At 34.2% G+C, this 14,982-nt stretch overlaps 1 protein-coding gene across 2 annotated transcripts; it reads right to left on the reverse strand.

The window, feature by feature from the left end:
- Positions 1-3,893: 3,893 nt before the first annotated feature.
- Positions 3,894-10,083, reverse strand: LOC131596239 (E3 ubiquitin-protein ligase At1g12760). Of its 2 annotated transcripts, none has more exons than XM_058868840.1 (6): positions 9,766-10,083; positions 8,834-8,913; positions 8,080-8,703; positions 5,347-5,472; positions 4,978-5,263; positions 3,894-4,474 (listed from the first exon to the last, which is right to left on the reverse strand). In XM_058868840.1, exons 3-6 carry the CDS (start codon positions 8,676-8,678, stop codon positions 4,283-4,285), a joined length of 1,203 nt encoding a protein of 400 aa, XP_058724823.1. In that variant the 5' UTR covers positions 8,679-8,703; positions 8,834-8,913; positions 9,766-10,083; the 3' UTR covers positions 3,894-4,282. The 2 variants fall into 2 exon arrangements, with proteins under 2 accessions (XP_058724823.1, XP_058724824.1); XM_058868841.1 differs by lacking the exon at positions 9,766-10,083 and adding an exon at positions 9,644-9,666.
- Between the last annotated feature and the right edge of the window lie 4,899 nt (positions 10,084-14,982).

Raw genomic sequence — 14,982 nt, forward strand, 5'->3', positions numbered from 1 at the left:
TTCTCAGTTTTGTTTAGTGATATGTTGATGCTAATGGTAATGGCGAAATGATATATATCACAATTTTCAATCTTAACGGGTCTAATGGCAATGTTAATGGCACGTGTGTTTTATTACTTCAATTGACCAAATTGGAGAAATAATGGAGATATCGACTGGCATGTTAATTTAGGCTTAGAGATTATTTTTGGATAAAAGAGGCAAGAGTAGAAAAAAAATATTGTTTTAATGTTTTAATTTTGTTAAATAGGTCGACTTATTTGGTCCTAAGATTTTTAGATGGTAAAGTTTGTACTTTTTGGTTAAATAGGCTATTTAGAAAAGCTAGGCTTGATTTATTTGCTAAACAGTAGTATTGATCTAGATGTAGGCAAGATCATAGACTACATATTTGAATGCCTTGAGTTGACGTGCCTTAATTGCTTGTTTCCATTTTTTTTAAAAACCGGCTTGGCTATCAATCCAACAAAATCAAAAGGCAGACAGATGGTTGAACCTGAGAGTCATTGGTTGGTTGGTTCATATGTTTGATTTTGATAAAATTGGCTGGTCAGATTGTGTAATTCGGTGCTGTTTGATTTAGATAAAGTTGGCTGGTTAGGCTGTAATTTGGTGATGTTTGATTTAGATAAAATTGGTTGGTTGGTTAGGTTGTGTAATTCGGTGGTGAGTGATATTAAATCAAGTTGAATTAGATGATTTGGTTTTATATAGTTTTAAAAGAATAGCTTTCAAAAAATCTTGATATCTATAAAATAATGAAAATAGAAATGAGATTTTTACTTTTTATTTCTTTTAGAATTTTAACATCTATTTTTTTTTTTATTTTAAAATTTTGTGAATTTTTTTCTTCAAATAAGCAACATTTTCAAATAAATTACCTAAATAATCAATATGTCAAAAAATTTACCCAAATAATATTATAAAAAAAAAGGTCCTATTGAATTATAAGAAACCATTACATTTGGGAAATAAGAAATACATATATTTAATGTTCTGGTTCACAATAACGGCCCTCGGTTTTGCACTGCGGCTCTCTCATAACTCATTGAACCCTTACCCTTTGAGGTTACTGTTGTGTTTGGGTCGATAAGTCTCATAATAAATCAATGCACTCATGGTTCTTGTAATCCGACAGCTCACCAAATTGTCCCGAATATCTGTTGTCAAAAAGTCGGTTGTCCATGTCGTCAAAGCTTTGTCGTGGTGGGGGATCTAAGGTTTATCAATAGTACTGGTAAGTTGAATCGAGTTGAAAAAAAAACAAAGTGTTTTGTAGTGTGTTGAAGCCATGTGTTTGTTGGTTCTATGATGATGTGATGCTTGCGGGGTAAGTGGATTGTTTGGGTGATTTTCGTCAGCTTGGCCCAAGTCGGGACAAGGTTGAGATCTAGAGAGGCCCGCATTAGGGTGTTGGTTGTATCATCTTTATTCTTGGTATTGAGTTTGAGTGTGTGGTTGGTATTTGTCTTAGAATTGGTCTTGGTTATTGGGTGTTAGCAGATTAGTATCATGGTTGGGTTGGATCAGAATCCTCTCTGCCGATCCTTCTATGGATCAGTAATTTCCCCATGATGAGAAGATGCAGGAGGCAAGAGACGTCATCCAAGGTGATGGTCTTCCTGCCTATAGACAGGTGGAAAGATGGCGTCTCTGAATGCCACCTCTTTGCAAAAGCCGCTGCATATTGCAGTTTATGATTACGTATGCAACAGAACATAAATCCGCAAGACCGAAATAGCGGATAACATTAACAAACCGAGTAACAGTGGGTTGTTCTAATTCCAATATCTTCCTGTCGTGATTTACCGGTTTCAAACTCGTACACTCTTGTAAAAAGAAAATATCACCCTCATTATCGATTTGATTAGTTGAAAACATATGTATTTTAAAAAATAAAAAATATACCTCTCATTCCCAAACATGATTAACAATATGGTCTGCGTAGAAATAAAGTAAGGAGGTGTCAGATGGATCTCATGAATAACTCTCTAAAGGGGCATCGACAGCGGCTTCCTCCCGGGCTTTAGGGACTTTAGGATTCATTGCATCATTTAGGGACCCTTGGCGTTACGAACCATCAAACGAATTATTATCGACTCGTAGCCTCGTGGCCATGGTTGTAGCCCTCTTACATCATACCGACACAGTTTGAGACTCACAATCGAGGCTAGTTCTATCCTGGTTATTTTTTAGCCATTGCATTTGCGTTACAAAAACACACCGAAAAATAATAAGTCGGGACAAATCCACAATTTCCACAAAATCAGCCAAATTTTAGCATGAGTTAAATCCAAATATGCATCTATAAAAATACCACTGAGAAAATTCGGAGATCTCCAAACAAAGTTGTGATTCTCAACCATGGCAGAAAGAAACATCATTGTTGGTCTAACCCTCCAAAAATATGTCAATGCATGTTCGTGTAGGCTACCAAATTTGTTTACTAGTACCTAAAGCAACTAATGTAGATTGAACAACTAACTACAAATCAAAACAAAAAGAGTAAAAAAAAATTTTAAAAAAACTTATCAAATCAAATTGATGAGAAATAGAAGCTTGAATGTGTGAGATGCTGAAAAAGAGGAGAAAAAGCTCCAGTGATAGAAATTTGTTAGGGAGAGAAGCTTGAATTGATGTGAGAGCTCAAAAGTTTGAAAGGATGAGAAGTTTTTTTAGAAAATGAAGGAGGAAGAAGGAAGGTCTGGCACAAGGATATGAAACAAAAACATTCGAAGATGCATTTTCGGTCCACCCATTAATTTTTTTAATAAATTATAAATATTTACCAAAATGCATCTTCAAACTCACTTTTTACGTATACAAAGATGCATCTCCGAATTAATTTTGGTATTATAGGATACCTCATCAACTTGCCCTGAGAAATGGCTTTAAAAAATACGTGTAAAGATACATCTTCAAACACTAGAGACATTAGTAATTTTTCGGGTGGTGGAGTAGCACACATAAAAAGGTGGAAATAGCAACAACTCCTGCTTCATTCTAAGCATACAAAAGCATATCCTTTTCTTTTGTTGAATACATAAAGTATATCCTTTTTTGGGTCGAATACAAAAAGCATATTCAAGTATCTTCCATTAGTAATTTCATATAGGCACTATCTAACAAAAATAATGAAGACATAAATAACTCATAAAAGATACATTTGAATATGTTCTTTTAATACTTCTAATACATTAACTCTTCACACATGTCAAGAATCAAAACAAATATTTCCACCTTAATTAAACAGATAGCTGTAAAAAGACAATGTAATTCCTAATTTTGGTACCATGTCAATAATCCTCCTCCCCTGAAAAATGCAAATCAAAACTTTGCACATAAGCCACATTTGCCTAATAAAATAAGCAATTGACCAAAATAGTAAAAAAAAAAACAAGAGCTTAAACAAATTTGACTAATCTATAAGTAAATTCATATATATCAAAAATTTAAATCAAGGAAAAAGAACAGAATGCAAATACTGGAACAAACCAACAAAGAAAATGAACCGAATGCAAATACTCAACAAACTAAAATATCTTCATTTTAAAATTTCTTGCAAGTTTTCTACCCAAATTCACTATGAGTCCAGATGAATAAACTCTGTTATATTTCCAATTTTACTACATTCAAAATTACAGAAGAGATTCGAAATTGATACCTACTCATACAACTCGCAATTTTAACTACCTAGCAAACATCAGTAATTCACTTTATATGTTCCTGTTAGGCTGTGACCCAATTTTACATGAAATTTTGTTTAACAGCCAATGCCAACACCATTCATCTCTCCTAGCCCAGGTTGGGAATCAACTGAACAATCATCTATTCAGCTAAATCACAACAACATACAGTTCCCACCAAAAGAAAATATATGCACAAAAATGATATGGAATTGGAATGGATCGCGTCGATCCATCCATGGAGAAAGAGTGAGTATTATAGAAAGGGGGAAAAAAACTTTACAAGATTATGTGTGTACATATTGTATATAATAATGGTATTTTTAGATAATTTCCTTTCCCTTCAGAAGATATAAGTGTCTTCATGTTATGAGAGAGAAAAACACAAACTTATTGTGTATGAACCCATCACCATTACCCGAGTAAGATCCACCAATTTTATAAATAGGTGATTTGTTCTTTCTCTCTCTTAACCTGCAAGATGAGCTTATCCGTTTCTCAGGTCTCAAGGATAATGAGAGCATCCAAAGTGTATGTATTGTATATAACTAGATTAAACCTAGGGATTGGTGACTCCATTTACAATTCCGCTCTCATCATGTTGTTTGGGTGGCATCTTCTCCAGACCCTAATCCTGTTGGGTCTTCACCAACCTCACTCTTGCAAAGAGGGCACAATGCATTTATCTTCAACCACTTATCAACACAGTCTTTGTGGAAAAGATGAGAACAAGGCAGTTCTCTAAGCTCGTCGTTATTTTCATACTTTGCGAGGCAGATGCAACAAACCTGCAGATAACCATAGAAATTGACAAGATTTCATCGGCATTCAAGTGCAAGAAACAAACAAACATCTTGGTCACAATGACAAAAGCAGCATTATGCTTTTAACATTTTCAACTTGGGATTCCTTGTGTAGCTTAAACAACAGTGTAGTTCAACAACAGCACGACACAGAATCAAACTTCTATTGCCAGATAGCACAGAAGCTACATTCATAAAAGAATTTTTCAATATACTATGGCTAAAAACGTTTTCAAGATACTATGGCTATCCATTACCAGAAATGCTACAAAATACTGAACTTAAAACATGCATACAAATTATAGACTACAATTCTAAAGTTGTTCCTTCAAAATCCAAAGTGACAGAAGTTTGATTAGACATATATCTTTTTATACAAAGAAACCTTTGCTCACATAACTGGATACGATGTGACTCGACAAATATTGCCAGGATGTTATAAAAATCAATTATGTATCCTGAATAAATAGATATCAGATTGTACTTACCGCATCTTCACCAGAGATCACACGCTCTTTTGCAGTTCCTGCTGCCACAATTCCACCTTCTACATTACCAGAGTTGTTTTCACTGCTTCTTTTATTTTTCTTCATCTTGAACTTGTAAACTGGCAGTGCATTAATGGATTCAGAAGTTGCTCCTCTGTTTTGTGACAGATCCTCTCTAACACCAAGGATGGAAATTATACATGGGAGACAGCAGCAGATGGTTGAACAGAGAATGAAAGGCATAGCATAACCGATACAGCTAAATGCAAGAAACACTATACATAACCTGCCAAGCAAAATGAAAAGGATATAATTTGGAAACCCTGGAAAACTAGAAGTTTAAATGAAAGTGTGTATAACAGGGTATACCTATACAAATTAGGAGCTTCATCAACAGAAGATCGTCCTCCAAAGATCCATACGTTTCCAACAACAAACCACACAGCAAAAAAGCAATCTAAGGATATTTTGAAGTATTCCACAAGTATCTTCATTCTGTGTTACAGTTATGAACAAGACTTAGGCACCATAATAAACAACTTACAAATTAAAAATATTCAGAAGTTCAAAAAATGTCAAAATCCCAGAAAGTGAAAAGCAGGGAAATTGGAGAGAGATGAACAAGGCAATAAGCATGACATAACTTAAGCAAAGGATTATTCAAATAAAAAATTAACTTTAACTTAGTAATCATTAGTTAAATGTTAACTAGAAATTCCTATTACTGGAGCGGGTAAATACATACAACGCCAAGTCTTAATCCCAGGAGCTATTGACTAGTTTACTCGCTCTGGTTTGGTGCCTTCAGCCAGAGCAAGGAAGGAGTATTCCTCATTAAACAGGAATGGCCACCCATTTGACCAATTCTTCATATTCCTACTCTACTAAGATAGCTTCAACAGGCATTTCTATTTTGTCTATCATGGATGAATGATAGTCCAACTGTTTAGGTGGGACGACCGGATGGTGGCTAGAAGGCAATGTAGTCAACCACGAGGATTTTAAGTAGGATTGAAAGGCAGCAGTGTTGTAAGATGAGAATCGCGGAAAATAAAGGATCACTAAAAAATTATATGAGAAATATCTGAGAGCGTAACGAGCAAATAACAGAAGCAACAAAGCGGTTAGAATACATAATTATATATAAAATAAAACATGTTACACACAATTAAAAGATACATAAACATATATTAAAAAAATTGACTACATTAAACTGAAAAAATCTCAAGTTCAAACAGCTAAGCATTGTTGCAGCAAGCTAAAAACAAAAATTAAAAAAGACTTAAAACTCAAAAGTCAAGTAATTCAAACTTCAAAACAAGTAATAATTGGTAGTTCTAAGTCTAACTAGTGATAAAAGATCTAATTATTCTCCTTTTCCCCAACATATTCATTATCCTCATTTTCAGATAGTGGGTCATATCCTTTAGCTTCTTCAGTTGAATCATCTTAATCCATGTCCTCAAATTCAGCTTTTGATTCTACCAAGACAAGATCTTGCACTTCAACCACCTGATGCTTTCCCTTCATAGTTGAAGAACCACTAGCTGACTTCTTTGTTTTAGATGAAATGCCAACAACACTAAGGTTGGGAGTTATTTTTCACTTTTTAGTTTGTTTACCTAGGTAGTGGCTTAGGTAATATTATACTTTTCTTCTTTGTTGTTGGCACTTCATCTAAAACAATGAAGAAGTCCGGTGGTGGTTCTTCATCTAGGAAGGGAATGCAGCATGTGGTTGAAGTGCAAGATCCTATCTTGGTGGTAGAATCAGATGCAGAATTTGAGGATATTGATTATCACTATCTGAAAATGAGGATAATGATTATGTCGGGGAAAGGAGAATAGTTAGATCTTTTATCACTAGTTAGACTAATAACTACCAATTATTACTTGTTTTGATGTTTGAACTACTTAACTTTTGAGTTTTAAGTCATTTTTAATTTTTATTTTTAGCTTTCTGCAGCAATGTTTAGTTGTTTGAACTTGAGATTTTTAGTTTAATATCGCTCAATTTTTTTTTGTTTTGTAGTTTTTATTGAGTTTTAAGTCATTTTAAATTTCTATTTTTAGCTTTCTGCAGGAATGCTTAGTTGTTTGAACTTGAGATTTTTAGTTTAATGTCGCACAATTTTTTGTTTTGTAGTTTTTAGTTGTGTGTATCATGTTTTATTTTATATATAATTATTTATTTTTAACCACTTTGCAGCTTCCGCTATTTGCCCGTTACGCTATCCGATATTTATCATATCGTTTTTTTGGTGATCCATTATTTTTTATGATCCGCTATTAACAACACTAATACAAAGCCGCTATACCGAATTATAAGAAAAGCACCGTTATTCTGAGCTTATCGAAGCCAATATGTAATACTGGTATACTGACGCTTTACCGGATATTGAATACAATTGGAAGGCCAGTGTAAGATGGTAACACACGGATCGTATCATGACTCGTAAGATACTTTTACACTTCAAGTTGATGTGGTCATTAATTGATTTTGTATGGGTGCTACCTAAAGATCTTAGTTGAATTTTCCTTCCTAGACCTTTCATGTTAAGTAATTGTACAAGTAATCATCAGCTGCATATCACAGTAGAGATAGAATGTAGAGTAGTCCTAAATTAAAAACAGGTAGAGGGAAATATGGTATGCATACTACACTGATGAAGCACATATGATGGTATGGAGAAATAGATAACTTGATTAAGAACAAAAGGCACAAGTTTTACTCATTTCCAATTCATGGTAAAGGAGAGAGTGTAACCAAAGCTTTTAAGAAATACAGCCAACATGAATATGCGGCTCAAAAGTTGTGTCCCAGAGAAAAATAGTAAGTCCAAGATCAGAAGATAACATGTCTTCCTAAAAGAATGCAAAACTTAACCAAAAGGAGGGAAAGATATTACATCAACTAACAAAGCTTACAGGCTAGCCACAAACATTTGTAACCTATGTTTTCTTTCAGAGCAGGAAACAAGAAGTTGCAATGGCATTAAAATTCTTGAACTACAATAAATCAGTAAATAATATTTCGAAAACAAATTGTGATTTTACCATTGAAAAAAAAATCATGAAACAGAAATAGCAGTTAATTCATTACCTTCTATTCATCAATAGTGAAGTTTGATTGCTTCTAGCAGATGCAGCAGCTGCCTGACCATCATCCCCTCCATTATTTCTGGCAATCGAAAGAAATGTCCCAGAAGGATCACTAACCCGAGGAGACGTTTGACGTGTCTGAGCTGATTCTTGTTCTCGCATATGATTATGATTATAATACCGCCAATAAAGAAGAGGGAGTGTAGCAACACATCCAGAAGCATAGCCCACTATCCATTGAAACAACGGGGTCCTTGGATGCTCATTCCTTGACAACGACAAAACAACAATAGACGCAACAATCTGGCTTACTAACAGAACTAGTTCAATAGATATCCATAACCCAGAATGCACAGGACTCCTACTCCGACGAGCGTCCCCCCTTCTTACTAACGAAGAACTCCTACTATTTGATATGCCCGAGGTGGAAACTGAAGGCTGGCCAACAGCCAACCGCGCACCACTAATTCTTTCTTCACGATGTGACTCGTCTACACCATTAAAATTTCTATCACGAGATGAGGAAGATGTAGAAGCCTCGACACTCCCAGCTATTTCTATAATATGATGACTGTCGCTGAAGCTCCCGGGTCGCTCCATAATGTCGGGGAAGCTTCAATTGAACCTTTCAAAATACAGTTCACGTTATACAATGTTTGTTCATCTAACTCCCCCACAAACACATCCAACAGCCCAGAAAGCATCTAGTAATACAAAAACAGAAGCAAAAACAAACACACAAATATATGTATTACCTTCAAATACAAATTTCTGAGGTGTGACTGAAAACAAAAGCTCCTTGCACTAGCAAAATCAGTCTACTTACTTGCAACATCTGAAGCATTAAAATCAGATACTTCCATTAGCAATAGCATTATGTTAAGAAGGCAATATTTATATCCTAAACCCTATATACTAGTTGTCATATAATCATGCATCACACACACACACACCTAAGGTCTGTTTGAATCGGCTTATTTGAGTTTATCTAGCAATAAGTTTAAAGGGCTGTTTGGGATATCTAATGAAAATAATTTACAACATCCATAATAAGTAATTTTCAGCTTATTTTCATAACTATAGTTAATAAAAATTATTCAGTGTGTTAGGATTGGCCGTGGACTGAATCAATTTTAACATGATTGAGTTTGATAGAATTGATTTTAATAGAATTGAGTTTAGCAAAATAGATTGTGTAAAAGTGAGTTGACCAAAAATCACGCTTAAACTTAGAAGCTACAAATTCTAACTTCAAATAGAATCAATTATCGAGGCAGAACCAATTCTAATTTAGGAAAATCAAACACCTCAAAATCACTCCAGATACAATTCTACATCCCTAGAATGGCTTTTGCCTCTTCCAAAAGCCAAATCAAACATACACTTTGTTATAGAAATAACTTATACATAAGCACTTATGACAAAAACCGCTTATGCTATGAGCTGCAAATAAGTTTTTTTATCCAAATATAATCCTAGTGTGATGCCATAATTATAAAAAAAAATAAAACCAAAAATATATATAAAAGCATAAGGTTGCTTACAAAACGAGAAAGGAACATTACCTTACCTAATTTCTGCACACCACTATGATTAACCCACAATCTTTTCACAGTGATGAAAATTGAAAACCTAATTACGTAATTTAGCGATTGATTAAGATAAATTCATGGAAAAGAAGAGTTACCTAAGAGAGAGCGCGTGGAAAAAGGTGCGAATCGGTGAAACGACAGAGGAAAAGTGAAAACGCGTTGACTAGGAACGGTGAAACGAGAGAAGGAGGAGATAGATAAACGGCATCGAAGGGAAGAAGGAGAAGAGGGAAACGACAGAGGAGAGATGAAACGGCGTCGTGTGAGTGACGGAGGTAAAGAGGAAGGGTGTCACAGTCACGAAGCTGTCAAGTGGCTTCCTTCGTGGTGTTACCTCTTTCAGTATCTTTTTTTCTTTTTTTGGGTTTTTTTTTTTTGTTTTGATGATGAATATTATTATTAGTGAGTTTTTGTCTTTTTAGTTAGTCTTGTTTTCTTGTATTTTTTTAAACACGGGAGGTGGTCAAGATGACTAACTCTAATGAGGTTTATTTCTTTGCAATTTGTATTTATCTTTGCTAAAAATAGTTATAAATGAAACATGATTGATGATTAATTAATTAATTAATTAAATTTATAGTGTTTAATTTAGTTTAAAAGGTTGAACTAATTTAAAAATGATAAAAAAATATAATTTCTTATCATGTAAAAATATATAACTTATTAATTTGTAATGATGTTATTAGCAAAGAAGACCTTGGAGGTGGGGCAAAGGCATACGGTCCACCGTCTTTTTCTAAGTCGCAATTTCATTAGATCGAGAGTCCTTCTTTCGGATAGAGTGCTCCTTTTTCGAATATGTCGCTCGAAACTTTGGAATCTTTACACATAGTGTGTGACCGTGTATAAAGTGTGTATTGGGTCAACAACTGTCACATAAAGGGTCATGGGATTTTAGAGAAATAACTATTTATTACTATAGTGGTTGTTATACCCTAGAAAGGCTAGGATCCAAGTCCCGAGGATTATAAATACCTTAAGTGAGTTAGCTCTCAATACCACGACAATCTTAAAGTCTCTAACAACTCTTAATTATTAAGGGTTGTCACACATTTTTACTTGGGTTAAATATACAACACACCCATGTAATATTAGCGAGTTTCGCATTAGGCCTCTGTAAAATACAAAATTTAAAACTCCCTTCGCAATTTCTAGATTCCCTCAAATATACCTCTGACTGCCACATTGCAGCGAAGATTCTTTCTAACTGCCTACGTGACAGTCCACTTGATTATATATATTTTTTAAATCCATTTAGATTATTTTTAAATCTTTTTTTTTAATTATATTTTTTTCCAGAATTTATATTAATTAATATTTTTCATTTTATTTTAAATTTTAGAAATTGATTAAACAAAAATTAGTTTTGAAACTTATTGGGCCAGCTTATGGCCCAATTTCCCTCAGCGACCTGTTCACAATTTAATTATACTCATGTGTGTTTGTTTTATAAACACTAATATATTTCTAAGCCAAACCGTTGTGGGACTAATAGTTTGATTTTTTGTACCAAACCTTACACAAGACCACGCGCAAACCAAAGAAAGAAACCTCAAAACCCAAACAAATGTACACATGGTCTACATCACCAAGCTTAATGTTGAAACCACCATGACCTTAGTAGATTGCCAGAAAAAAATTCGTTCATAGAGGCTTCTATGTTCACTCATTCAACTACTAATCCCCACTTGCAATTGCACCTTAGTGGAACAACAAGAACAAGACTACAACAACAATTCTAAAAAATGTTGCAAAAACTATCCATATTTCGGTGGCCAACTTTCTTGAGACTTTCTTCTCCTTCGAATTTTTACCATCTTTTATTCTCCTTAATGTTATTTTTGAAGTGCATTAATCATTAACCAGTATATTTTTACTCGACCAATTGATAAGTGCAAAAATGTACTTATTTTGTATATATGTTTTGTTGCACTTATCGATACTTTTTGTTAATACCGTTTGAATAATACCCCGTTTTGTGTATAAATATGTATACTTTGTGAATAGATGTATTTTCATATACTTTTATACTTTTTGATAGTTTTCTATTCATTTGTAAGTATTGAGGCGTATTTGGAGCATGAGCAATAACGTGTCGAAGACACGGCTTCAAACGCGCATTTTTTAGCAACGAAACCAACTCGTCAACGAATAAAGCTCAAAATCAAAGAACAATAATTCATAAATTTGGTTGATATTTTGTCATTGTTAGATAGGAAATTGAATAAGCTTTCCAACGCTTCGAACCGGGCGCAAATCGGAGTTACGGTTCTCAAGTTACGTCATTTTTACTAAAAGATGTTTTTTCATGACAGCAGGTTGGGCACGACGCGCGCTGAACAGAACTGAGAATTGCATAAATAGGCGAAAATCAGATTTTTTTTAGGTGATGTTTTGGGTATTTTTGAACCCCAACTCATCTTAGGTCATTTTTGGGTAGATTTAGCTTGGAAACACCATTGGAGCTTGCATTTGGATGATCGGAGGTGGATTGTTCATCAATCGGAGCTGACAATCCGTGAGATTTTTGCTTCTTCTTCTTCTTCTCTTATCTTTGTATTTCTCTTTTGGTGAGTTTATATGTAAATTACTCTAAACCCATGGATGTTTGTTACTCTTTCTACTAGTTGTATAAAGTTTGCTTTACAAATCTTAATCGATGTTTCTTTGATCTTTTTGCTTAAATGCTTTGGATTTGTGTTGTTGTAGAAATAGACATCATAAATCTTGATTAGGGGGATATCTGTTAGCTTAGATTCTAGAGATAGGATTGGGGTTAACATCCACATAATATCTAAGCTTCATGCCGCTATGTTGTTCGATCGGTTGAGACATCGTCGAAAGAGCAATATGGTTGAAGTCTCGTCGGTGTTTCAGAAATGGACATTGATGTGAGGGATATGTGGTGATTCTGACGAGTATTGTAGATTGAGTGCGGCGGAGTGATAAATCTAAGTTTGTGAGGAGTAGTTTAGATTCAAACCAGATAAGTTATTTCTTTCCACAGAACGAATTCATTTTATGTTTATAGTTACTTTTCAGTTTTTACTTTCAACCCATTTAACCCGAACTCATAACTGCGGAAACCGTTGAACGGCAGTTCAATGCACTAATCTCTGTGGACACGATAATTTCCCGGATAAATACTTCCAAAACTTTTGTTTACCACTTTACCGCTCCAACATCAATCTCAAGACATTACATTCAGAACATCAGTAAATAGATAGAATGAGAAGCGTAAGAATAGATCTTCTAACTAAAGAATAAATACAAATGCTAAGGAGTCTCACATCGACCAATAGTAAAAATATATTAGTGTTTATAACCCAACACACTTATGGATAAGTAAATTCAAAACATATTGAGTAAATGGACTTCTCGCAAAAATATGCAAAGACCCAAATATAATATTTTGATAAAAAAATTAAACAGTTAATTTAAAAAAACATAAAAAAGAATTATAACAAAAAAGTAAAAAAATATTGATATAAAAAAATTTAAAAAATATAATATAAAAAAACAATAAAAAACTAAATAAAAAAATAAAGTATTCCACACGGCTATAAAAAATTTAAGAAAAAATAAAATAAAAATTCAACTGGACTGCCAAGTCACTGAAAAGATTTAATCAAATAAAAATTCAGGATTTACAAAAAAAAAAATTACCAAGGGCTAAAAACAAATCTCGCTAACACTGCAAGGGTGTGTTGTATATTTAACCTTTTTTACTTTTAGCAAGTAAAATTGTTGCCGAATGTGGGGCCCTAGTAAAACTAACCTAGGCCACACTCATGATTCATTCATTATTGTCTTCACCATGCTTCGGATTTGTGTTGTTGTAGAAATAGACATCGCGAATCTTGATTAGGGGGATATTTGTAAGCTTTGATTCTAGAGATATGGTTGGGGTTAACATCCACATAATATTGGAGTTTAATGCCTCTGTGTTGTTCGATCGGTTGAGATATCGTCGAAGAGCAATACGGTTGAACTCTCGTCGGTGTTGCAGACAAGGACATTGATGTAAGGAATATGTGGTAATTCTTATGAGTATTGTAAGTTGAGTGCAATGGAGTGATAAGTTTAAGTTTGTGATGAGTGGGGTATATTGCACGCCTGATAAGTTAATTCTTTTCAAATAATGTATTCATTTTGTGTTCATATGTTTTATTTTTTGTTTTCATACTTTAAACCCATTTTAACCCAAGCTCAAAAACTTAGAAATATTTGAATGAAATTCTACGACCATCTATGTGGACACGATAAATTTCCGGAGTAAGACTTCCAAATCTTTTGTAGCTTGCCGCTATTCCGCTTCAACAATGCAGAGGCAGACTAATATACACAATGCACCATCTGAACTCCTTCATTTTATGACAACGCCTTTTCCATTTTACCAATGGGCCATGGGCATTATGGGACCTTTTCCTATAGCTACTGGCCAGCTAAAGTTCCAGAGTGTGGGAGTAGACTAATTCACAAAGTGAATAGAGGTGGAGGATGCATCTAAGGTTATGGCGAAAATAGTTCGTTGTTTTAATTAGAGAGGATTATCTGCATGTTTAATTTACCATTCATTATCATCTTAGACAATGGAACTCAATTCTTCAGGGCTATCGTGATTGATTTCTTCAAAGACCTGAGAGTACAAACCAAATTCGTATTGGTCGTTCACTCACAGGAAAACGGACATGCTGAATTAGTAAATAAAGTGATACTTAAGGGGATCAAGAAAAACTTGGATTATGCTAAGGGGTTATGGGCCAAGTAGATGCACAAATTATTATGGTCATGTCACACCATCCCTCACTTCACCATTAGAGAAATTCCCTTCTCACTTGTATATAGGGCGGGTGCCATGTTGTCATTCGAAATCGACATGACATCACTGTGACGTCCATAGTTCAATGAAGAAGAAAACAAAATGGATTTAAAATTTATCGTCGACCTAATAACGGGATAATGGACACCTCCGAAATTTGAGAATTTGTCACTGACCAAATAGCATCCAAATGGTATAACTCCAAAGTTGTTAGAAGAAATGTGCAATAAGTTGATCTAATGCTACGTCAAGTCATTGTGACCGCCCAACAAGGAGAGCTACAACCTAACTGGGATGGATTGTATTATATATATTAATTTGTCTAATTGAGCCTAGAAGCTCAAATAATTGAATGAACGACTCATTTGCATAACCTGGAACTCATTCAATCTAAGATATTATTATAGTTGATTGGTAGGAGGGTGAGTCGCCTATTTTAAACTCTTGTAAAAGATTCTGATTTTTACAATAAAGTTATTATGGTTTGACT

The sequence above is a fragment of the Vicia villosa genome, linkage group LG4, assembly GCF_029867415.1.
Source record: "Vicia villosa cultivar HV-30 ecotype Madison, WI linkage group LG4, Vvil1.0, whole genome shotgun sequence".
NCBI lineage: Eukaryota > Viridiplantae > Streptophyta > Magnoliopsida > Fabales > Fabaceae > Vicia > Vicia villosa.